The sequence below is a fragment of the Thamnophis elegans genome, chromosome 11 (assembly GCF_009769535.1).
Source record: "Thamnophis elegans isolate rThaEle1 chromosome 11, rThaEle1.pri, whole genome shotgun sequence".
NCBI classification, from domain to species: Eukaryota; Metazoa; Chordata; class Lepidosauria; order Squamata; family Colubridae; genus Thamnophis; species Thamnophis elegans.
This window is the reverse complement of record NC_045551.1, coordinates 59,140,941-59,168,071: the sequence shown is the minus strand read 5'-3', so window position 1 is coordinate 59,168,071 and position 27,131 is coordinate 59,140,941. Positions and strand designations below refer to the sequence as shown.

Below are 27,131 nucleotides of genomic sequence, written 5' to 3'. Positions count from 1 at the left end.
ACTGTAGTTTTTCATGATCAGGCTTATTGTAGAAGAATACAGTTTAAAAATGTCAATTTCTATCATTGTAGAGAAAATCTAATATATGTAAATGACAGTGCAATTATAAATTCAAGGCAGTTGGCTAGAAAAGCTAGTTGTTTTTAAAGTGTTTTGTCTAACATTCAAAACAAAGAAGACAATAACGCCTCTGAAAATTGTTTTATAGAATAGAATAGAATAACAGAGTTGGAAGGGGCCTTGGAGGTCTTCTAGTCCAACTCCCTGCCTAGTCAGGAAACCCTACACCACTTCAGACAAATTATTATTCAACATCTTCTTAAAAACATCCAGTGTTGGAACATTTACAACTTCTGGAGGCAAGTTGTTCCACTGATTAATTGTTCTAGCTATCAGGAAATTTATCCTTACTTCTAAGTTGCTTCTCTCCTTGATTAGTTTCCACCCATTGCTTCTTGTCCTACCCTCAGGTGCTTTGGAGAATAGTTTGACTCCCTCTTCTTTGTGGCAACCCCTGAGATATTGGAAGACTGCTATTATGTCTCCCCTAGTGTTTCTTTTCATTAAACTAGACATAGCCAGTTCCTGCAACCGTTCTTCATATGTTTTAGCCTCTGGTCCCCTAATCATCTTTGTTGCTCTTCTTCTCTGCACTCATTCTAGAGCCTCCACATCTTTTTTACATCGTGCAACCAAAATTGGATGCAGTATTCCAAATATGGCTTTACCAAAGCATTATCATATGGTATTAACACTTCACGTGTTCTTGATTCTATCCCTCTTTTTATGCAGCCTAGAACTGTGTTGGCTTTTTTTGGCAACTGTTGCACAATGCCAACAAAGTTTTAAGTATGTTCTTTCTGGTACGTTCTGACCAACAATGGTTACTGGCTTCAAAATGGCAGGTGGGACTGGATCATCAAAGTCCTGTCCCTTTTTATATGCATGCATTGTGTGCAACACACATTGCAAAGAAGCAGGGCTTTGCACAAACACATACCCATTTTCAGAGCTTCGTGGCTGTCACTGCAGATGTCACTGGTAAAGACTTTAGATTTCTGTGGTTCAACAAATGACCTATGGGATATTTATTCAGCTTTCTTTCAGGGCTCCACCTGCCAGAAACTATTTTCGACACTCTAGATGAGACAAGATTACTTGTCTGAAGATTCTGGTCAAAGGGAACATTTTGTTCCAAAAGAAAACAACCACAGATACCTAAGCGAAAGCAATAGGAGATGGGTAGATATATTTTCCCTTCCTTCAACTTGCTACAACTGTCAAAAACACTGAAGCACAAGATATTTAGATCATTAGCCACTCCAGACATTGCAGTCAAATTTGAGCTCTTTGTTATTTGATTTGATTTGATTTATTGCATTTCTATGCCGCCCTATTCCCAGAGGGACTCAGGGCGGCTCACAAACCAAAGTAAGGGGGGGGGATACAAACAGGAGGAAAACAACGGACAAACAACTACAACAATTTAAAAATAATCAACAAGCACACAATTCGAGCGGGGACGGGAACTCGTCAGCCCCAGGCCTGTCGGAACAGCCAGGTTTTAAGGGCTTTGCGGAAAGCCTGAAGGGTGGTGAGGGTCCGAATCTCCACGGGGAGCTCTTTCCAGAGGGCCGGAGCAGCCACAGAGAAGGCTCTCCTCCGGGTGGTGGCCAATCGGTATTGGCTGGTAGATAGAATTCGGAGGAGGCCTAGTCTGTGGGATCTAATAGGTCTATTGGAGGTAATTGGCAGCAGGCGGTCCCTCAAGTTATTACTTTATGTAGTTTTTAATGACTCAAGGACTGATTAGGGTAATTTCCAATACATAGTTTTCTTGTAGAGACTATGGCTAGTCAACACCAGAGAAGTTTTAAAAAATGTATATATAGATATAGTCCATAAAAGAAACATACTGTATTTTTCGGAATATAAGACGCACCAGAGTATAACATGCACCAAGATTTTGAAGAGGTAATTTTTTTTAAAAAAAAAATTGCACTCTGTAGACCTCCCAAACTATCTGCACGCCTCATTTCTTTGTGAAAAACGGGGTATGCATAGACTTTGGAAAGCCTACAAAGTGCTCCTGGGGGCTGGGGGGCAAAAACAAGCAAAAAACGTCCCATTTTTCGCAAAAACAGGCCCGTTTTTTTGCCAAAAAAAAGGCATGAATCACCTTTAGGAGGCTTGTAGAGTGCTCGGGGGGGGGGGGGCAAAACGAGCAAAAAATGCCCAGTTTTTATCTTGTTTTTGCCCCCCCTGCCCCGCCCCCCAGGAGCACTTTGCAGGCCTTCCAAACCCTCTGCACATTCATTTTTGGGAAGGTACGGGGTTTCGGGAGGTCAAAAATGCTGTATTCAGTGTATAAGGTGCACCATGGGACAGAAAGGTGTGTCTTATACTCTGAAAAATACAGTAATCCTTTCCCACTGTCTGTCTGGAAAACAACTATTAACTGGTACCTTTATTGTTGTCCATTCCTCCAACAGCATACAAGGTCCCGACGGTAGATTTCCTCGGCTTTGTTCTTGGACTTTGCATAAGTGTTCGTCTTTCTGGTAAAAGATGGTATTTCATGGCTTCCAGAATCAGCTTCTGACATTCCAAGTCATCTTTAAAAAGTGCATGGTTTTCTAGGTCCGCTAAAATCTGTAAATTATACAAGTGATTTAATAGCGATCTTCTACTTTTTAATGGCCTGATCCTCAGATCTCCTTGCACAAGCTTCAGTGATGTAGAAGGCTTGGACTTGCAAAGGACATTGAGAGGGCCTCTTGTTTCAGTAAATAAAAAGATATAAACAAATCCACAAGAACAACAATCTGGATGAACAGATAACAAGATGGCCATAGACTTATTTGGAGCAGTAATCGGTGAAATACTGTATTTTTCAGACTATAAGACACTCCAAAGTATAAGACGCACCTAGCTTTTGGCGAGGAAACCAAGAGAAGAAAAAATCTGCTTCTGCCTCCCAGCAATTTGCCTCCTTGCAACAAACAGCAAACAGTACAGACAATATACACTATTTGTAGTGTTACATTTCAGATTATACTTGTACAGATGCTGTTAAAATTGATGTGGCTTTCTGGAAGTATAGTTATTCTCTGCTATTTAAAAGAAGATACAATAGCACTGGGCTTCTTCAGATCAAGCATTTATTTAAAAAAAACTTCTTCATTTTGTTAAGTTGTCTAGAACAATAATAAAGCAGTCTTTAAAAAAATAAGTCTAATATTTTGAACATGTTATAGGCATTTATAGCTATTGACTTACCTCCTTGCAGCAAACAGCCTGTTTCAGTTTTGCCTGATTAGAAGAAGAAAAAAATCTGCCTCTGCCTCCCAGCAATTTGCCTCATTGCAGCAAACAGCAACTTTCACTTTCAATTTCAACATGGGCCTCCCGATCATCAGCTGTTTCAGGCTGCAAGGATTGCCATAGCCTATTGCCGCCTCCGCAAGCCCCATTTCCTCCATTTGCTGCAAGGAGGTAAATTGCTGGGAGGCAGAGACCAAAGAGTGAGGGCGGGTAGGTGGGGCTACGTTCAGTGTATAAGACACACCCAAATTTTCACCTTCTTTTAGGGGAAAAAGGGTGCATCTTATACTCTAAAAAACTACGGTAGTTACATGGGGTTTTACAATGTATCAGCATAGCAAGTGAGAAATTAAACTATTAGCCATTCTACTTCTAAAAAAAAAAAGCAGTATATTATCATGAAATTGTGAGAAAAGAAAACAGAACAACACTTCTATGCATGGGTGAACATTCTTTTCAATAGAAGTATTAGAAAGTATAATGTTAATTCTAATTTTATTTATTCTCAAAAAATCCCAGCATTTCAAAAAAATGATGTTCCAACTCTTTTCTCCATGGAAATATATTTTTCCCTATGGAAAGATTCCTAAATCAGAAATGATACCTAGTTTTTCTTCCCCAATTTCATGGAAAGGAATGTCTAAATCCTAAATCTCCCTATTTTTTTTTCCTGGGGGGGACAAATCTTGTTTTTATATGATGTTCTCATTTTTTACTCCCCACATCAGCAGGAGAAACACAGGATTAGAGATCTATAACATATGGGAAATATGATTTCTTTTAAAACAATGCTATATTGACAGGGACTTGTATACAGGTAAGGTAAAGGTTCCCCTCACACATATGTGCTAGTCGTTCCTGACTCTAGGGGGCGATGCTCCTCTCTGTTTCAAAGCCGAAGAGCCAGCGCTGTCCGAAGACATCTCCGTGGTCAGGTGGCCGGCCTGACTAAATGCTGAAGGCGCAGAGAACACTGCTACCTTCCCACCAAAGCTGGTTCCTATTCTTCTACTTGCATTTTTAGGTGCTTTTGAACTGCTAGCTTGGCAGAAGCTGGGACAAGTAATGGGAGCTTATTCCATTATGTGGCACTAGGGATTTATACAAGTTGCCTGCTTAATACATTCCATAATTGTGTTTCCAAACAGTGGCTGACATTCAAATGGCCATAATCAACTCCAGCCAATACTCAGTTTGGACAATGCAAGACCAAGGAAACTTTGAAGACTTCCAAAGCATCCTGTCTGGGAATAAGAGAATTAAGATCGTCGTAAAGACTGTAAGTTATTATGTAATCACATACAAATGGCAATGATCATTTATTAAACTTGAAAATGGGTAACGGAAAGAGACTTTCTTAAAGAGCAGGAATCAAAATGACACTTGCTAAGATTTCTTTGATCATTACATTCTGAAACAGCCCTTCACAAAGAAGAAGAAGAAACTGTGACAGGTGCAAACAGATGTTTCTGGCCACCTTCTAAAAGATGAAATAGAGAGCACCACAAGGGAAATGTTTTGGGAGGATGAGTTCCAGAGATAATGATCACGATCATAAAAGTGAAAAGGGGAAGATTAGTTAGGAACTACATTCTTAAGTTTCCCACAATGGGAATGGCTTTGTGCATACGAGAGAAAATGGTGACATGTGATGAGATGCTAATAACTCCAATGGAAATAAGTTTATCCTTGAGTGAACAGGAAGCAAAAAAACTTGGTAGTCATGCTACAGTAAGGAATAATACCAACTAACTAAATATTTTGTAGGTATTTGAGCAAAAGATGAAAGACATGGATAAAAACATAACCTATACAATAAGAAATTTAAGAAATTGCAAGTTATAGATAAAATATTAATTTTTAAAATGTATCTTACAGTTTAAAGTTTCCCTTTAGAAACATGTTTTAAGTTATATTTTGTTTAACAATAGCAATAGCACTTAGACTTATGTATTGCTTTACAGTGCTTTACAGCACTCTCTAGGTGGTTTACAGAGTCAGCATTTGGCCCCCAACAGTCTGGGTCCTTATTTTACCCACATTGGAAGAAGGGAAGGTTGAGTCAACCTTGAGCCTGGTGAGAATTGAACTGCACAATTGCAGCCAGCAAGCAGCAGAAGTAGCCTGCAGTACTACATCTAGCCACTGTGCCACTGTGGCTTAATATTTTGTCTATCTATTTGTTTATTTTGTCTTTTGTCTATAGCTTTTTCAGGAACTTTAAGATGGTAGATTCGATGTTAACCCACTTAATTTAAATTTGAAAGAAACCCACAAGATGCTAAAAGTGAAACAAAAGAAATCTAGGTTCTCACTTTTCAGGGTAGACTAGGTGTATCAAAGTCCTCGGATGACCCAAAGAATTAACAATTGCACCAAAATCAGAAATTCTATCTCTCAAATTCCCATCCAGCTTTGATTAAACTGGTATAAATAATGTCACTCGATAGATCCCAGAGATTTATCTGGGAACTAATGTCTAATGTCAGTTTAAACAACAATAATAGCAATAAAAAAGCTTAAATATATTCTTGGATAACAGTCAAAATATATAACTAGTTTTACTGTCTAACGGGAATGAATTTAGAAATTATGGCTGTTGCTGATGCTGTAAAAATCTCCCATATAGTAAATTAACCCATAACATTGGTTCAATAAGTCTGCAGAGCAAACATTAGGCTCTTCTCCCTGTGCATTTCATCTTCCCAAAGTGTTACACAGAATAACTAAAATTTAATTAGCTGCTGCCCTTGTGCTATCATAAACCTTACTTCCCTGCCATGCAGCCACAGGGGAATTGTACCGGGGTTTGTTGGGAAATAAATAATGCATCTTATGTATCTGTGACAGTTTCTCCATCAAGGGACAGGCAATATTTTCCACTCCTCTCTCAGTAACATCTAAGCAACATATGCATGGCCTGACATCACAATTTTTTTATGCGTTGACCAACACAACCTGTATGTGGAGCCAATCCGTATGCTAGGAAAACTCACCATAAAAACGTTAAGGACGTTGGAAAGTTGTTGCAAAAGTAGCAAAGAAGAGGTAGAAGATAAGGCTGCCTTCAATACTCCAACCCAATCCTTGCTGAGGCAAGCATTATTTCATCACTATTGCTTTTAATAGAAGATGCAGGTATCTGATTTTAATACTAACGAAAAGAGATGCATAGGAGAAGACAGAGATGCATTGGGGGGGGGGGGAGGAAATGATTTGCTGGGCTCCAGGAATGAATTTTAGAGGGTTGAGATCAGTGGTGAGATTCAACCAGTTTGCACCTGTTTGGGAGAACCAGTTGTTAACTTTTTTAGCAGTTCAGAGAACTGGTTGTTGGAAGAAATCTTATTTTGTTTTCCCCCCCCCCACTTTACAGGGCTAATCCTGTAAGGAAGGCAGGAAGGAAACATTCTGGTGTTGTTTCTAGTCTACTGCCCTGCTTACAGAAACCGCCTCTCCGGTTAACCCTTATTACATTGTAACAACTAAGGTGAAGCGCCCATCGACCTGAGTGACATTGAGTTGGCCATGCCCAACCAGTCACATGTCCACTGAGTCACACCTACCCAGCGTATCATTAGGGCAGAGAACCAGTTGTTAAATTATTTGAATCCCACCACTGGTTGAGATTCACTGAAAGATAAGGTCGACTTCATACAAGCCCACATTCAGAATTAAAAAAACATAGGTCACAACAGAATGGGCAGGTGAGTTGGCCTGAGTGAGACCGGCTGGCCCAAAGTCACCCAGTTTTTGTGTCCAAGGCAGAACTAGAACTCACAGTTTCCTTGCTTCTAGCCTGGTGCATTACCACTAGCCCAAACTGGCTCTCAAATAGCACAGGTTAGAAGAAGAAAAAACAAATGTTTTCTTCTAATCTTCTTGATTATGCTAATATTCAGTCTTCTGTCTTTCTGGATCTCTCTCAAAGAATCACCATTGTGAAAAGGATACTAGCTTATGTTCTTACTGGGACATTTTGCCTGGTGTAACAGGAGGGTAATTTAATTGCAAATTCTCAAGTTGACCGTGGAATTAACTTTAAGACTAACTTCCGACCAGTCTCTCTGTTCAGTCCAACTTACCTCAAGCTGTGGAAATACACAGGTAGTTAGGCTGAAAGAGAGGGACTGGCCCAAAGTCACCTACTGAACATCTGCCGCTGAGGGTGAACTTGAACCTGTGTCTCCCCAGTCCTAGTCCATTGCCACATTGATGATGATGATGAAGATGGAGATGATGATTCTGAATCAACCTAATGCAAGAAAGGGAGAATTGATTAACCTAAGCAAGTAAGATTCCAATTATCTTTGAACTAAAAAATGATAATTACATAGATTACTTCAAAAAAATGGAAGCACACATGCAACCAGTGTCAGATAGAAAATTAACCATCCTTTATTGCTTTCAGGACCAACAAGAATCCCTCCATATCTCCCACTACTCAAAAATTCCCATCATGTGATCAAATTCATTCCCTAAAATCCACTTGATGAATCATAAAACCAACACATGGAAGAAGAAACACATAAACATATGAAGATATTGAAATGTTCCTGAGATCTATCATCATTTCTCTGTAGTTTTAGAAGGTCCACGGAAGTATTTCTTAAGCTTGGCAATCTTACAATGAATGGTTCACTTTGCTTCAGGAGAACCAGTAGTAAAAAATGCTTTAAAAGGTAAAAAAAAAAAAAGTTCCAATGATCAGCTGTGCAACTATCAGCTGTGCCGTGCAATCGTCGGAACTTTTTTTTTTACTTTTTAAAGTATTTTTAAATTACTGGTTCGAGAGAACCAATAGTAAAAAAATGCTTTAAAAAGTTTTTAAAAAGTTCCAACAATCAGCTGTGTGACAATCAGCTGTGCCACGCCATTGTCAGAACTTTAAAAAAAACCTTTTTAAAGCATTTTTAACTACTGGTTTGAGAGAACTGGTAGTAAAAAAATGCTTAAGAAAGTTTTTAAAAAACTTCCGATGATCAGCTATGCGACAATTAGCTGTGTCATGCAATTGTTGGAATTTTTTAAAAACTTTTTTAAAGCATTTTTTACTACCAATTTGGGCGAACCAGCCCAAACCAGCAGCATTTCACCCCTGACTTCAACTCCAAGAATCCCCCAACCACCTATTCTGGCTGCGGAATTCTGGGAGTTGAAGTCCATCCATTTTAGAGCTGCCAAGGTAGAAACATACTGAATCCTTTCCCAACTGCACAGCTGGGTACAGATTTTGACAGTAGAAAAAATTATGTTTATTATGGATAGAGCAGCATCAAACACTGCTGATATTTTAAGGACGTAAAATGATCTTTTGTGTATGGATAATCCCAACTCCAAAACTTTCCTTTTTATACTCAAGTTCCAAAATTGAATAAAGGGATTTCATTTTTTAAAATTGAGGAAAGATGTCATGCTTTCCTTTCCCTAGGTTCCCATCATATGCTGTAAAGTAGTTTCTTCAATTTAAACATCTAAATTAAATCTTGATTACCATTTTATGCATTCTCATCCTCGGACCAATATAGATGTTTGGTGTCTGCTAAATAGGGATTTAACCAGCTTTATGCTTCCGAAAAAGAATTTTATTACACGGCACAAGTCATGATATTAGAGAGAGAGGGTGAGAAATTAAGTTATTAGTTTCTAAACTCAAATGAGTTGAGCAATCTAATGTTGCGTGAGAATGCATATAGAGATTTCAGATTAAATACATACGCACACAAACACACAGAGACATATATATGTAAAAACATATGAAATTAAAATACAGTTTTAGCAGCCAATGGCACTTAAAGAAAGAATCTGTAGTTATAGAATAATTGCTAGTTCATTGACCATGAAAGCTTTCTACTATTAGAGGTGGAAGGCATTTTCTTCAGCTTCAGACTGGATATTATACCTTTCAAATATTTTTCAAACTGTGTGAAGGGTGTATCTCCGTATCTTAATTCACCGTATATGCAGACTCTGAAACCAGGAAATTGTGGCGAGAGGAGGTCATTAGCTTAGGCCATTGACTCTTTGAAGTGTGGTTATTGAAATAATTATATACCGATAATTATTATTTTACCCATTGTAACCTCACTGTATGGCATGCATTACAGTAGAATATTTTCAAATGCTTCAAAGAAAGATCAGAGTCTATCTATCTCTTTACACCAAATTATTAAAACCATGAGACATAAAAAATGACACCAATTCACATTGATCACGTATTTCAAATTTAAATAATTCACTCGGTAATCATTTTGCTAAGTCTTTAACCAAATTCAACCACTTGCAGACACAAATGTAATTATCCTGTCTTATTTAACTTCCCTCCCAGACAGAGATGGTCCTGGAAATATCAAACCATCGAAAAATGATAGCTACACTCTTAGCACATTCTACAGTTTAGTAACAGATAATTATCCTGTTAAGAAAATATCCTGTATTATTTTATTCACTGTGATGCAGTTTAGAAAGGCAGAATATTAATTCAAGAGCAAAATGTAATTTAATCTTTTCGAGTAAAAAGAATAAAATGAGAACAAATATATAATAATACATCACCCTTATTTTCATTGTATAATATTTTTAAAGATTTATTTTTTTACTTCTCTCTATCAAAGACTTGCTTCTTGATTAAAGAACAGGGACTGTTAATAGGCTTAAAAACCCATAGTGCTATTAGCAGATAGTTTTGATTTAAAAACTTGAATGATGATCTGTCCCTAATTTGATCCTTTAGGACTGTGATGGCGAACCTATGGCATGTGTGCACAAAGTGGCATGCGCCTGGCATGCGTCGCGTCACCCATTCCTCTTCCAGGTTTCTGGCGCGCATGCACACATGATGATCAGCTGGTCTTTGTGAATGCAGCAGTGTCAGGAACTGGAAAAGTTGGTCTTCCATTTTTTGGCATAAGCATTCTGATAATTGCGTGCGCATGCTGATCGTCACATGGGCATTAGTGCCGGTAAATGGAAGACTAGCTGGCCACTGCGCACGCCCATGCTGGAAACTGGAAATGTATTTTCCAGCACATGCCAGATCCCTCGGCAGCTCCTCTCCCGGGTTGCATCCCAGATGACTGGGAGAAGTGCAGACAAAGTGACGAAAGGGTTCGCCATCACTACTTTAGGTCTTCCAATCATCATTGCAGCTCAATCTGTCTACCTTGCTGCTCGCAGTCTTCTTCTCTTTCATTCCATCAGCACCACAACCTTCACCAGAGAGCTACTTTAGGTCCCAAGTAGGATTGATTGAACCCAGTCATTTGCATCTCAAGAAGAAACTCTGGGCTAATTGGTGATCTTCCAAAAGACAACTGGACTTTGTTTTTTTTGTTTTTCTTGAAGATGTTTCACTTCTCATCCAAGGAGGTTCTTTTTGAATGTTTGAATGTGGATTGTTTGAGTGCTGATTGAATGTTGGAGGATGGGAAGATTTATCTTCTTTGCAGTCATCCTAAGCACTCTTTCTGAGAGTCATTGATGCAGGGGTGGGTTTCAACCGGTTCGCGGCGGTCCCCGCGAACCGGTTGGTTGGCGAACCCGGAAGTAAGTAACTTCTGGGAATGGCGAAGGGCCCGCCCGCCCGCCCACACTCCTTACCCGGTTTTGACGAGTTCTGCACTTCCACGCATGCGCAGGATGCATACAGCGCCTGCGCGATCCTCCAGGAGCAGCTGGAGCATCGCACAGACGCTAGTATGCATTCGTGCACTGCGTGCATGCACGAATCCGCCGCCAGCCCCGTTCCAACTGAACCGGTTGGAACAGGGCGAGAAACCCACCCCTGCATTAATGCCACGTTTTATCTGTGCCTTCAAGGTCACCTGAATAGTGCAAATGGGTGTGGAATCTTCTTGGAACTGCTGAAAGGACTGTGTTGTAAACCGGAGATAGGTGGTGAATATAACTCTTTCCATCCTCCACTAATCCAGTTGCCTTTTGAAAAAGCACCTTTGGGACAACCATGTCCTGGATGACTGAGAATCTCCATAGACCTATGGACTAATTTGTTTGGTGATCCATTGTTTTTGTTTTCTTGGCTGTCCACTCGGGATTTTTCTCCAACACCAGGTTTCAAAAGCATCAGTTGTGTTCCTATCGCAGAATCCCAAATTTGGACAGATTTGACAGTTCCTGCAGAATCCACTATCTGTTTTTGCACCATGCCTCCATTTTAAAAACTTCAAAGGCGAAGAATTCATAACTTCATGCTTTCTTTCCTCATCCTTTGGCCTTCTTCTATGTTTAAATGACAGTCAGAATTGTTAACATTGGATGGGTTTTTGTTTCTATCTTACTTATATTTTTGGTGTTTTGGGGATCAGTTTATGCCATTAACTGAGATGGGATGGATTTGCATCATTGATCATTCCCTTAAAACCAAACTAATCACTTTTATGCATATGTAGTTAAAATGACTTCCAGAATTACTTTCAAGCAAGTGAATATAAGATTGTATATTCTTCATGTAGAATACATGTTCTATCTTACCTATTTATTCTATGGTCCTACATTTTTTTATGAAATGCAGAAGATTCTCCCAGAAACCAATATAATTGGTGGAACTTTGTAGGTTTAACAAGTTTAACAAACATGGACCATGGATCTCCTCAAGGCCTTTGCTTTATGTTCTTGAACTTGGTTTGCCCACCAGTAATATCTAATTTTAAGGAAGTTCTTTAAATTCCTTCCAGGATTTTGCTGCCATATTGTTATTTCTTATTTTAAAACTCTGTTCTGTTTTTTTTTTAAGTGCCAGTCAATTTTTCTTTTAAGAAGTTGGACACGAATTGTCCCAAGAGGACACAGCCATGACAGATTTACTGTGAAACTGCTGCTTTTTTGGTTTTTTCCAAGACAGCATATTATTTTTAAAAAATGCTTTCAGAATTTTTAAATTCACAATAATGCCAGTCTCTCGTGAGACCCTCTATTCCAGACGAGTTTAAAGATCCATACAAGCCAATCTTTGCACAATGATTAGACATGCATTAGAAATGCAAATTACCTTTACTATCCTAATTGATTCAGTCTTACCTTAACCAATATTCTGATTTAGTTTGCTAGCTGTAAAATAAATCCAGTGTAATTATTCTTAAACCTTGCCTGAATCTATTTTAATTAAAATCTGGCACTTTTCCACTGAAAGCTTTAAGCGGTTTTATCTTGGATAAGGTTTTAAAATGTAACACTTTACATATGTAATCTCACATAAAAGTAAATCTGTTAAAATTAGAACAATAATTTATCTGGCTTAGCTGTAGGGTTTTCACTTCCACTGATCTATTTTGCATTCTGGTTCCCTGCTTGTAAACAAAATATATCAAGGGAAGCCACTCCAAGTCACAAAGCAGGAGTCATCAGAAAAGAAAGGAGAGAAATTAATTCCACTTTGCTCGTCAACAACCGAGGTTGGGAGGGTAATGAACTGTTTAGGGCTGGGCTGTATGGAGCACTTTATCCAAACTAGAGCACTGTGCCCTGGTTAGGACAAAGTACATCTACTATGTGTAAAGGTAAAGGCATCTTCTGTCCAGCTGTTGTGGTCTGTCAGCTGCCAGCAGAGCTAGCTGCAGAGTCAGATGAAGAGGAAGGGGGGGCAGAGGTGGGTTCCTACCAGTTCGCACCTATTCGGTAAAACCGGTTCGTCAAATCTACCGAACCAGTTAGAAGAGGTTCCACCAGTGGACCCGGAAAGCAGGCCACACCTACAGAAGAGGTTCCAACAATTTTTGAAACCCACCACTGGTCCTTGGATATGATTATTCTACACTATCATGTTCATATTTATAAAACTAAGTGCCTCTGTGAAAGGTAAGGATGACTACTGCGTTTGTGGTGCAATCAGAACATTGCGTGTGTTGAAGTTGTTTTAACACAAACCAAAGATGCCTTTTAAAAAACAAGTTTACATCATATTCTTATGCATGCCAGTGCTGTGTGTGAGGTAATTTAAGGTGGTTCTGACAAGTGTCGTCGGCATCTTCATATCCGGTCACATGGGTGGCAAGCCACTCCCATCCGGTCACATGGGCGGCAAGCCACTCCCACAAAAGAGGCCACACCCACAGAGTAGGTTCGAACAATTTTTGAAATCCACAATTGGGGGGGGGGGGTTCCTGGACCAGCTTTGGAGCCTTTGGGAGGCTCTGATAGGGAAACAGCCGGGGCCTTCCATCCTCCCGCAGGTGGAGAGGCAGCTGTCTTCGAGGCCTGCGCTCAGTGAGGGGGAGGAACAGATGGGGCACATCCCAGTTGCATATACAGTATGCATGGTGAGGAGAGGAAAGGAGAGGAAAAGAAAAGACAGCAGAGCAGAGGATGGCTGGAGAGCAGAGAATTGGAGAAGAGGGGAGGAGAGAGGAGAGGAGAACAAAGGAAAGCAGTAAGCCGGCTCTCAGGGAGAGGCAGATGCAGACAATAGCCAGCTCCTCCCAGGTTGGGAAATAAATAGGATGGGTTTAGGAGTGGCCAGTTGTCATAGACAACAGTCTTTTTTCTAGTATACAGCAATCAATTCAGATTCCTTGGCCAGAACCAAGTTTATTGGAACTAATTATGTTTGGGTTTTTTTGTTTAACTATGTGAATAAAAGACTGTTACTGCCCGATTACAAAGAGGAGTTTGTTTTATTCACCAGTAAATGTCTTAATTACTACTTGCAAAGGCTGGGTCAGAACGCCAGTCACATCCAACTCTAAGGACGGTGTTCATCTCTGTTTCTTAACCGAGTGAACCAGCATTGTCCAAAGACTCTTCCATGGTCATGTGGCCAACATGACTATGTACTGAGGTGCACAGAACACTGTTACCTTCCCACCAAAGTGGTGCCTATTTATCTATTCACATTTGCATGCTCTAGAACTGCTAGGTGGGCAGGATCTGGGACAAGGAACAGGAACTCGCTCCATTGTGCTGTGCTTTGGATCACGAACCTGGCTGTTGGGTTTCCAGCGGAGGAGCTCGGCATCTTTTACCGCTGAGCCATCCCTCAGAATTTTTTGCACGCCAACCCGGCAGTAATGCCACCAGCAACCCTTAGATATTGTTATCCCATAGGTGCTTTTTCAAAAGGCAACTGGATACTCTGGTTTTTCTTTGAAGATGTTTCATTTCTCATCCAAGAGGCTTCTTCAGCTCTGACTGGATGGTGGGGAATGGAAGGATTTACACTCCTTGCGGACAGCTGGTCATTTGCATTCTTTCAACAGCTCCAAGAAAGCTCCATACCCATTTGCACCACTCAGGTGACCCTGATGACAGATAACAGCAATAGCAGTTAGACTTATATACCGCTTCATAGGGCTTCAGCCCTAAGCGGTTTACAGAGTCAGCATATCGCCCCCAACAACAATCCGGGTCCTCATTTTACCCACCTCAGAAGGATGGAAGGCTGAGTCAACCCTGAGCCGGTGAGATTTGAACCGCCGAACTGCAGATAGCAGTCAGCTGAAGTGGCCTGCAGTACTGCACTCTACCCACTGCACCACCTCAGATAAACCTCCAGGTGCTTCAACAACCCTCTAAAGGGATGCAATTGACCAGCTGTCTGCAAGGAGTATAATTTCTTCCATTCCCCACTATCCAGTCAGAGCTGAAGAAGCTTCTTGGGTGAGAAGGGAAAGATCTTCAAAGAAAAAAACAGAAAGTCCAGTTGCCTCTTGAAAAAAGGATCTTTGGGAGAGCCATGATCTGCATGACTGATAATCTCCATAAACAGACATGTTCTTTTTTTTAATTAGGGAGGGAGGTTTTCTAATGCTTATTTATTTTCTTATAGGCATATTGATGATATGCTAAGGATATTAATCAATGAGCTTGTTAATTTACCAGGTAAGTTTATCATTATGCAGGCTAATATTTTTACTTTCTTGTTTGTATGTTTAATCATATTTTGAAGAGAAAAATCTATGGAAAAGATTCACAGGAAAGGAAAATAAAATTTTATTTATTTTCTACATTATGCCAACCCATCTCTTTTGGTGGTGGGGATGAGATGCCCAAATTTTTTTCAATTGATAGTCCTCCAAATCAGAAGCAGATCATGATGTTCTAGATATTTCCCTGCTCCAAAGGAGAACTAAATGTTTCTTCACAAAATGTTTCTTTTCTTAACTTTCAACCAACTTATATATTTCTAATAGTAATACATATTAATATGTAATATATAGTAATATATATTAAAATAAAGTTGCAAACTGCCATTATTCAATTACTCCATGTTTTCTCTTATTATTGCTCTTATTTTATTATATAAAAGTATATACACTAATAACCCCCTTTTCTCTTGTTTCTATCTCTTATTCTAACTTTTAACATGTCTTTCTTTCTATCCCACCTAACTTCTAATCATGTTACCAACCTACAAACAAAAAGGGAAGGAAAGAGAGAGGAAAATAGAAGCAAATCTAAACAACATTAAAAATGAAAAAGCATCTATCCATCATCTCTTGCCCACTTCAATACTTTAATTGCTATTTTTTTCTTTTTGACTTGTCTCCCATATTCCTTTGTAAGATCTTTATCTCTTTCTACATCTGCTTCTTGGCTGTTCAATCTGAGTATTTTTTCCCACTGCTACCCTCCTCCATTGTCTAGTTTCCAGGATTTCTGCCCATGCTCCTATCTCCCTTTCAAAGGTATCTTCCTGTATCTCCAATTCTCTTTTTGACTATCTTAATATATTTTCCCCTGGTTTAATTCATCAGTCACTGTTATTTTCTTTGTTGTCTCCTCCTTATCTTCTTCTTTTATTCTCTGGTTTTTATCAGTCTTTTCCTACTTTTAGCTCCTCCCTTTCCTGGGCATCTTGGTCTTGGCCACAAAATGTTTCTTGTTCATAGATTTAACTTCCAAAAACCTGCAGGTCCATCTTCAGGACAGCTGGATTGTGTGCTGGAAAAGACGCAACCCACTCTTAAGGAACATTTTTGTTCCTTAAGCTCTATGAATATTTCGTGTTCCAGAATTTTGTACATACATAAAATGTAAATTTAAAAGTTGAGAAAGATATTGACTTTGAAACCCAAACATGGAGAGTGTGTGTAAGAGAGGGAGACCTATCCAGAGGCAACTAAACATTTACCTGTGGTGGAAGAAGTGGTAGTCGAATGTAGGCAAGTAACATACTCAAATCATTGCATCTCCTTTGAAGGTCATATTTGACCCACTTCATTAAGGCATGGAAAATGGTTTCTTCATCAGGAACATTCACATCATCACTGGCAAGAAGTTTGTGCAGTTCCTCAGCTGGCAGCAGCAAAAATTCTTGATTTCTAATCACCTCCATGATGTTCTCCTACGCAAAACAAAAACAACAACAACAAGTCATTTAGGTTGCTTTCCAGTGTAAAAAGCAAAGTGTCAAATGGCCAAATCTAGAAAAAAATACAGTGTATTACACTACACAGAAGCTTGGAAAATCCACCTGTTCTCAACAGAGATAAGAATGGCATCAGAATCCTCTTTAGGTGTCTGCCTGAATGTATAAGAGTTTGAATAGAGGACCCATCACTGTCTCACCTGAAGTCTTTCATCTTTTTGATTAATAAGATCTAAGTGTGTGCTCTTCTTGTGTTCAATTGGAAGTGAAGGATCAGATGATGGAATATATGCACAGATGAGGGCCTGCGGATCAGAGGAAAGAGCCGAGGTGGCACAGTGGTTAGGGTGCAGTACTGCAGGCCACTTCAGCTGACTGTTATCTGCAGTTCAGCGGTTCTAATCTCACCGGCTCAAGGTTGACTCAGCCTTCCATCCTTCTGAGGTGGGTGAAATGAGGACCCAGACTGTGGGGGCAATATGCTGACTCTGTAAACCACTTAGAGAGGGCTGAAAGCCCTATGAAGCGATATATAAGTCTAACTGCTATTGCTATTGCTATAAAGTTCACATCTGGAGATAGGACCCAGGTATGGACGGAAAGGACATGGGAGTGAGGAATATGAATGCTGATAAAACATTTTCTCTTGCCTTCGTTTCTTTGCCTTGACAATTAAGAGATTTGCTCCTTCCTGTCTCTCTCACTGCAGAGGGAGGCGGAGGAGTGGGGAGAGGTGTTGCTGCCATAGACAAAAGTTTTAAACTGCTTTTGCTTTTCTCTGCAAAAGGAGAGAGGTCGCGGGGTTGGTGCCTCAGATAAAAACTATTTGTTCTTTTATTCTGTTATGCAATAGGAAGGGTGGGGCTGCACATTAACAGCGAGACAGAAGTTAGCACCTTAAAACCACTAGCCAGGATATTAGAAACAGGAATAGCTCACTTATAAGGAAAAAAAAACTCAAACCCACATAGCTGGCACACTTTGCAAGATACCTGTGACCTGGGATGAAAAACCGGTGACGTGACATTTAGCTATTTAACATAACAAGTGTAAGGGTTTAGGGGGGCCTGAAATCCAAATAACCAATCAATATTATCTGCTATGCACGCATTATTAAGGGAAGGGCAAAGGGTTGAATGCAACCATCCCTTGACTGTAAAAACTACCGTAAGATTCTAATCTTGGCCCTTGGTTAGCTTTTCAAACCAGGGTCCTTATATCTTGGTGCCAAAATAAAAATATAATTCTGTGTCACATCTTGTGTCTGATGACTTATTGGCTTCGACATCGAGCAAGAGCCCAGATTGTGGACAACAGAGGCATTATAGTTCTCAACCTCATATGGAACTCAGTTCTCTAATAGTTCCAGATCATAGGAGATAGGTTCACGAAGTTCAAGTCAAATCTTCTTAAGGCTGAATGTATGAAGAACAAAGGTGAGGCCCTTTTGTGAGAAAATCTGTCTATTTAGTTGCCAGGAATCAATGTCACCTTGATGGTACATAATCAGCCAATGAATTTCTTATCTATCATGGTATATAGGCCTTCCCTTTCTATCAGTAAGATAGAAATACTACTTCCATTGGTTATGCTATTGATTTTGTTATGCTATCTACCCATATATAGAAAGAGCTTCAATATACACCATATAAAAATGTACTACTTGAGGAAGGAAAAAAAAACAGTTTAGAAGACATTCTTCTTTCTTTTCTTTAATTCTTTTATTTGCCCTCCAATCTGGGTATAGCTTCTCAGGAAGTTATATCAAAGTCAACAAGGCAGAGTAAACAATATTATGCATTTTTCTAACAACCCGAAAGGGAGAATAGTCCCTGCTCAGCTTGAAAATGTACATTAAACTACTGTATTATTTAAAATGCCAATTAAATAGACAGAGTGCTGACTCAGCATTAAGGGGCTGGATAAGGTCATTTTTGTATATGATTAAGAAAAAGAAAGCCTGTTGCGCATATATGAAAAGGTGTGCGCCGTTTATTGTGCAATTTCTGAGTTAGATGAAGCAGTGGTGATTACTCCCTGTCACGATGCTGTTAAGCACATATACTGTGACACAATTATAGACAGAATAATATCTTTTTAAAGGACAGTTAAATGAGATGTGTATGATTTGTTTGTTTGCTGGTTTCAAATAGCCAACCTTGTAGAAAGTACCAAGATATAATTAAAGAAGACGAATTAGGGTCAACATATTTGGGCTAAAATCTGGGTGACCTCTGGATGATCTGTGTCTCTTTGTTGTAATCTAGGGATGAGCGGCATGGTGGCCTAGTGGTGAAGACTCTCGCCTCCCACTTGAAAGGCTGAGAGTTCAATCCTACGTAGCAACAGATATTTCTCTCCTAGTATGTTCAAAGAAAAAATATTTGCTGTGAACTCTGTGTTGCATCAGGAACGGCATCCGGCTAGTAAATGCTCAGATCCATCCAGTCACTTCAACTCTACCCTGAATTAACAGATTACAGGGTGGTAAAAAGAGTTTGTTGTCATCTAGTGGTTATCTGGAGTACTGCAGTCCAGATTTAGTAAGATTAGATGAATGGACATGAACCATCTCGTTCTTGCCCGATAGATGGACTATCAAAAAACACAGGCTGGAGTCTGAGAAAATAATAATAGCCATAGCAAAGCAAGGTTCCTCTTTATTAAGCTTTCTATCATTAAATGCTTGGCACAGGAAAAAAAAAAAGAATTGGATTTTGTGAACTATCAGCAGATGGCCAATAATTTCTCTGACCTAGCAGATGTACTGTTGAAATAGGCTTAAATATATTTAAAATTATCATCATATGGCACAGTTAGGAAGGCACCAAGTTAGTTGTTAATTGTTGTTAATAATGTGGGATGCAAATTTAATTTGAAAAATAAAATAACAAAGTATTTGCATTTTTATTATTACAAACAATGACACAATCTATTTTATTAAACTTCAGCCTGATTTATACTTTTTTTTTTGCTTGTACTATTTTTACATTGATCTTGCTGGCTTTACAGCTAGAATTTTTACTTGTGTGTTATAATTTCAAGTACTGGGGGGAAATAGTATATTATTTTATTTCCCGGCTTTAGTGTGGTGTTCAACTCAAGTTGCAAAATAATTTCTCAGCCTTAGAATCAAACAATCAATATATCTTCAAACTGTCTCCAAGTTCCTGCTATGGGCCCAGTGTGGTTTTTCTTTTAAGTTTAGAAACACAGGTGTGTCTCAATAATTTCAAATGTTTGTTAAGGATAATTCCTTCTCAACCTTCTTTTCCACCAGTACCAACTCTATGGACCTTGAAGGTTAGTGTTAGGGTATATTGTTATCTCAGAAAGCTTTGATAATTATGGGACATAGAAAGACAATCCGATGTTCCAGATGTCTAAAAATATCTTTATTGGGAGCAACATTTATGACATTAGTGCTCCTAGATGAGATTATAGTCCCTACCTATACAAGGCTTCATTGCTAATTTGATTCAAGGTGCTACTTTGTAAGGGAAATTTAAGAAAATGCTGTATACAATCAAGGAGAATGTCCCAAAAGTGCTTTTTCAAGAGGCAACTGGACTTCTTCTTTTTCCTTGAATGTGTTTCATTTCTCATCCATGAAGCTTCTTCAGCTCTGACTGGATGGTGGGGAATGGAAGGATTTATATTCCTTGCAGACAGCTGGTCCTTTGCATTTTTTCAGAGAGTTGTTAAGGCCACTTGGAGGGGTGTCTGGGTCCTTAGCAATAGCAATAGCAATAGCAGTTAGACTTATATACCGCTTCATGGGGCTTTCAGCCCTCTCTAAGTGGTTTACAGAGTCAGCATATCGCCCCCAACAATCTGGGTCCTCATTTCACCCACCTCGGAAGGATGGAAGGCTGAGTCAACCTTGAGCCGGTGAGATTAGAACCGCGGAACTGCAGCTAGCAGTCAGCTGAAGTGGCCTGCAGTACTGCACCCTAACCACTCCACCACCTCGGCTCATTAGGTTCACTTAAGTAGTGCAAATGGGTTTGGAGCCTTCTTGGAACTATTGAAAGGACTCTGTTGTAGAGTGGAGATAGATGATGTCATATCCCTCCCCCTCTATTGAGAGAGAGAGCTATTCAGTTTTAACATAGATGGATTCTTTGACCCCTCTTTCATCTTTTGCCATCTATATCAAAATTGACCAGCCATCTCTCAATAGGGAGGGAGGGATATGATATTATTTATCTCCACTCTACAACACAGTCCTTTCAGCAGTTCCAAGAAAGCTTCACACTTTGCACTACTCAAGTGAACCTAAGAACCCAGACACATCTCCAAGTGGCCTTGCATTCTTTTAGAGAATGCAAATGACCAGCAGCCTGCAAGGAATACAAATCCTTCTTTTCCCCATCATCCAATCAGAGCTGAAGAAGCTTCTTGGATAAGAAAGGAAACCTCTTCAAAGAAAAATAAAAGACAAGAAAGTCGAGTTGCCTCTTGAAAAAGCACCTTTGGGACAACCATGACTTGGATGACTGAGAACCTCCATAGACCAATCAAAAAGAATGTTTGTAGCGCAGGGTTGAAATGAGTTGGTCCTTGGTGCTCCCTGAATTTCGTTGTTTTCCTGCACATTACTCAAACTAGATAGCATCATTAGAGTATGCAAAAAATGTCTGCAAGAAAAGAACCAAATTCAGAGAGCACCAAGGACCCCTCAATCCAGGGGTGAAATTCAGCTGGTTCGGACAGGTTCTGGAGAACTGGTAGTGGGAATTTTGAGTAGTTTGGAGAACCAGCAAATACCACCTCTGGCTGGCCCCAGAATGGGGTGGAAATGGCGATTTTGTCATATCCTTTCCCCAGGAATAGGGAGGGAATGGGGTTTTGCCGTATCCTTCCACCAGAATGGGGTGGGAATGGAGATTTTGCCATATCCTTCCCCCAGGAGTGGGGAGGGAATGGAGATTTTGCAGTATCCTTCCCCTGCCCTGTCCACCAACCCACACAGAAACAGTAGTAAAAAAAAATTGAATCCCACCACTGCCTCAATCCTATATACAGACCAGATTGCCCCAAAAGGAGTTGGTCACCAAAATCACAGCTCTCTTTCCTCTCTACTGTCATTTTTGTAAGGACGTTTAAAATGTCCCATTCAATCATTTAAAATGTCCCAATCAAGTTCTGTTGCCACCTGATATATTTTATCTCACTATTGACTGTCTCATCAAAATAATACAGTCTCTTCAAAAGTTCATTTCTGAATTATTTTGCTTAGTTTGAAATTCAAGGGTCTACCCTTTGTATCACGGCATCGTTTGTCCATCATTGTGCCTAATTGCAGGCAATTATTCCAGCATCTTAATGCAGCATAGATCCAATGCCTCTATTTCAAAACTCAGCTTGCAAACTAAACCAATCTTAACATCCCACTCTGAATAAAATTAGAGCTGATTTGTATAGGCCTATAAACTGCACTCCCAGGGTGTAATAACAACTCTGTTTAGGAGCTCATGCAATGCACTAGTAATTTTGACATTTTAATTAGACATAAATTAGGAGGGCTAAACAAAGATTTGAGATCCTTTTCTGTAAATATTACAACAAATTCTGATACGGATGATGTTAGAATTCAAGAATGACACCAAAAACACTTTTGTCCATAAGATGATCCTGAGTCCAGAGGTGGTATTCAGCCGGTTCGTATCGGTTGGTCTGAACCAGTATCACGGGTGGGCCTGCCCACCTGCCCCAGCTCTATGCTGTCCTATTTAGGCATGTTTTCAAGCCACACACATGTGTGCAAGCCGCACACATAATCAAAGCACATCAGTGGCAGGATTCAAATCATTTAACAACCAGTTCTCTGCCTTAATGACCAGTTGGGGAGGTGGGGCTCGGTGGTCATGTGACTGGGTGGGCATGGCCAACTCAACGTCACTCAGGTCGATGGGCCTTAGCTGTTACAATGTAATAAGGGTTAACTGGAGAGGCAAATTCTGTAAGCAGGGCAATAAAGATTAGGCTAGAAACAACACCAGAATGTTTCCTTCCTGCCTTCCTTACTGGATTAGCCCTGTAAAGTAGGGGGGAAAAAAAACAAAATGAGATTTCTTCCAACAATCAGTTCTCCAAACTGCTTAGAAAGTTAGCAACCGGTTCTCCCAAATAGGTGCAGACTGGATGAATCCCGCCACTGAAGCACATGTACGGAAAGCTGAGCACATACATGGATGGGATGCATGCTAGCAAAGCAAGCACCCATGCCCACATTTGCGAACTGATCCTGACACTTAAAAGGGAGAAAATAATGTGTTTTTTTTCCAGTTCCCACACCAATTTGACATCGGAAACTGAGTGATTCTTTTGAAAATTTGTAGAGATGAAGAAATAGGGAAAAGAGCCCTCTTGTTCCATTGTTAGAATCAGCCACTGCTAGCTACGTTCTTGAAAAAAACTGTTCTCTGCCCAGAGACAAACAACAGAACCAACAGATATCAAAAAGCAATATAAAATCTTTCCACATGCAATATTTAGTACAGCAAGTTTCCATTTTGCTCAAAAGGGAACAGAATGTAACTTTTGTACTTTAGATTTAAAACCGTTATTTCTGCTGAAGGTTGCTAAGCACGTAAGTACACACTACATGGTTCCATGGTGGAGAAATAAAAATAAAACCAGAGAGAGGAGAAATTGTTTTTTGTTATTAACTGTAAAATGGAAAAAAAAATATTGGATATTTCATAAGCAACAAAGTATTCATCTGGTGTAGAGGATATGCTTAAGACTGTATTGTCTAAATAAATGTTTTGAAATATTTACTAACAGCAACTATGGTTTACTTTTGGACTTTATTTTGCTAGGTCCAGGAAACCAGAATCTTGATACGTGTATCTGAATTTTCTCTAGACAACATAGCTTGCTAACTTAATATTTACTCTCTCACTCTCTGTCTCTGTCTCTCTCCCTTATTTCTCTCTTTCTCCCTCTCTCCCCCTCTTTCTTTCTCTCTTTCCTCTCTCTCTCTCCCTCTCTCCTCTCTTGTTCTCTCCTCCCTCTGACTCTACCTGTCATTTCTCTTCTCTCTCTCATCTATCCATTCCATAATTTATAAAATGCATATGCCCAAGGATAAGACAATATGTCAGCTATGCTTTTTCAATGCGCCACAAGGAGTAGAAACATTTGCATACTTCATAATTCATTTCAATTAACCTTGGATTCTTGGGAAATTTTCTATCTAGGCGCCCATTAGGAGAGTACCTGCTTAAGCATGATGCTCTGAACAAATGCATCATGCGTCCTTTGCACAGCATGTATAGGAACACAGATCATATCTGCATGCTGGGATGTGATTTACTGGCACTTACGAGCAGTTTAGTGCATAACCAGTGGCTGAAGCCTTTTATCGTTTTCAGCATATTGAAATTTGGAAAGGAAATTAATGAAAAAGAAAATAAGCTTTCAAGTTTACTGGTTCTTGTAATGTAAAAGAGAGTTCAGGATGTCCACACTCATGGTGTTTCCAGTTCTGGTGGAATTATTCCAACTCAAATTAAAATTTTATTTTGGATTTAATAACCGCACAGTAATGCGCATTATACAGGGAAGTTATCCTGCATTTTTTATACCAGTTGTCAGGCCTACAGCCATCTTTTCTTTTGGATCTTTGGCCTGCCACACTTTCTATTATTATACTATGCATTTTCTATTGTGGGAAAATGGGAGGGAGGATTGTAAGGAGTCACATACTATGTAGCCATAACAAAATTCTTTCTAGAAAGCCAAGGTCATTCTTTGTCTCTGCACCTGAACGGAATTAGATGGGTGGAACTGCCAACATGGCAGTGGGAGATTGGACCATGCAATGAACTTGTGGGTGTGGGTGCTTTCAGATTCGGGTTTTCCCTGATGTGCCAACATGGCTCTCTTAATAAATTGGAACTTTGAGCAATACCTTGCCTTGGACGTTGATTTAATTTTGGATGCTATTTGGAACACTGACACCAGTTCCCCCAAATGTGATGGAAGAGGATGTGCTTCCGAAATGCTTTTGAAATAGATGATAAGGTCAGATCTATGATGATGTACATTATACATGTTCCTTGAGCATTATAATGTAATTTCAAGGTTATGCATGTCCCAGCTACTTCTCTATCCTGGAATTCATCCCATTGAGCATTTCTCGAAATCAGATTAGTGTCAAATTGAAACGGAGATAAATTCTTCAATTTCTTTTGGAGAATATCTCCTTTTCACCCACTTTCTCTGTTCATAGGTTCTTTGGTTCCTAGCTCTAATTATGTATTGATCAATGTATGTAGGCTTCAGTAAGATTTTAGTTCTAATTCAGTGGTGGTATTCACTTACCTTCCCTACCAGTTTGCAAATGTGAGTGTGCATGCACACACTCCCTTTGCTCGCATGTGCCTTGTCTGCACATGCACAGTGCTTGTGCATTATGTTGGGGTGGGTGGGTGGAGCCTCCCACGGCTGCCACTACTGGTTCGCCCAAACCAGAGAGAACCGGCTGAATACCACTTCTGTTCTGATTCTGAAATATCTATGAACGGGAATGGATAGGGAATCACATCAAAGAGTTAGATCTAGAAGCATTTCCTTGATCCCTGGATCCTCATTTAACACATAACCACAGACCTGTGGTTATAGTGTCTGCAACAATTTTCCAAAAGACCCCTATTTTTAGAAATGGACTGTTTCAGGGGTGCATAGCTTTTGTTTTTCCACCATCAAGAATGTAGGCAGCGGAGAGAGGATGGGAGGCAGGGTGAGAAGGAAGGGAGGGAGTGTACTGGGAGAGAGGAGTGAAATAATAAGAAAGGTTATGGATTGTGCTGAAATGGACAAACTAACTAAAGAAATCCAGGGAGAAGAAGAATCAGAATTCTACCAGATACGGGATAAATGGTATAGGTGGATGGAGGAAAGAAACAAGAATCAATGAAGGAATATAACAAAACTCAAAAAATAATAGTTATGAGCAAAATAAGAGGGTTAAGAATGGTGAAATCCAAATGAAATACAATAGAAGGGGAAATAATATAAGGTGAGCGGTATCGATGGATGATTGCTATTATAAAGAACAGGAAGCTCCTGTTCGTATTGTATTGTGTAAATGTGGTGTACGTCTAATTTGTGTGTGTGTGTATTTTACATGTTTGTTAATAAAAATCTTTTTTAAAAAAAGAATGTAGGCAGCATTGGGTGTGAGTGAGTTATTAGGTGTTTTCTGTAGTGGCATTTGAATGTGAGTTGTGCTCATTTTGGCTACAGATCTTTGTTAACGTATATATTTTTTATAATGTTGGGGCCATGTTTTCTGCCAAAAAGAATGTGATTTGGTGATCCAAACTTCAAAGAAACTGTTCTAACATGGTATGAAGAAGCAGAGAGTGATCTAAGTGAGGTGGAATCGAACTGCGATGAAAATTTTGTAGTGATGAGGAACTCGTCTCTGCCACCGATTCTGACATCAGCAGCGATGAAGCTCCCAATGAAATTGATGACCAGGTACAATCTACGTCACGCAATAATTTATATGGCAAAAGCAAATTCAAATGGTCTTCTGTACCTTTTGGAAGCAATAGATTCAGAACTGCTAGTCACAATATTGTTGTGCAATTACCTGGACTACGGACAGCATCTAGAGCGGTCATTATGACATCATGTCTCTAATAGGGTAGCCGAAATAATATGTCTGTGGTTACAGGTTAACTTTTGGTTTCAAAGCTATGGTTCACGGTGTGTCATGGCTTTAAAAGCCTTCATCGGCTACCAACTCTATTCTTCCCACCAGATATCAGCTTGATGGGACCCTAATAGGAATCTCTCCAGTCCTCGGACATGCAAATCTATGAACAGACAACAGCAGAAGGATAAGGCAACATAAGAGGAATGACTTTTTCTAGAAGAAGGCAGATCTGGAAGAGTTGATCTAAGAAGAGAAGGCAAACCAGGTCAGATCAGAAAGTCTTCCTGTTGAAGGAGCTTGATAGGGTTACTGGAAGAGCATTATTTGCCAATGTCTTTTGATGTTTTCAGCTAGGAGTGACCCTTACGGATGGACTTCTTTCTTAAACTCTATCTTGACGAGTGTTCAGATTCTTCTTGCTATAGGCAGTTTCCTGGAATGAAACTAATTCCATCATCTAGAGCAGGAATGTCAAACTCAGGGCCCATGGGGCATATGCGTCACCTGCTGGCCACGCCCATCCCTGGTTTAGCTAAGGGGAAAAAGTCATGTGACAACAACATGATGCCATGAGTTTGACACTCCTAATCTAGAGATAGATCAGGCATGTAATCACTGAAAAAAGCTAAGTACAGTTGTTTGTGAAGTATAGACAAAAAAATGTGATAAAAGTGCTCCTGAATTCAGGCCAGCTTCCCTCTCGGTTTTACAAATATCACCATTATTCCGGGGAGAAAATAGGTATTTCTGTTCTTCTGCCACCATTTCCAGTTCAAATTGATAGTGTTTTACACATCTTAAGTTAAGACA

The 27,131-nt window shown here is 39.7% G+C and overlaps 1 protein-coding gene across 1 annotated transcript in view; it reads right to left on the bottom strand.

The window, feature by feature from the left end:
- LOC116514896 (kelch-like protein 1) overlaps positions 1-27,131 on the bottom strand; it is a 141,886-nt gene that overhangs the window by 42,769 nt on the left and 71,986 nt on the right. The window contains 2 exon segments of the mRNA XM_032226716.1: positions 2,466-2,652; positions 16,409-16,621. Of these exon segments, the coding sequence (XP_032082607.1) occupies positions 2,466-2,652; positions 16,409-16,621 (400 nt within the window).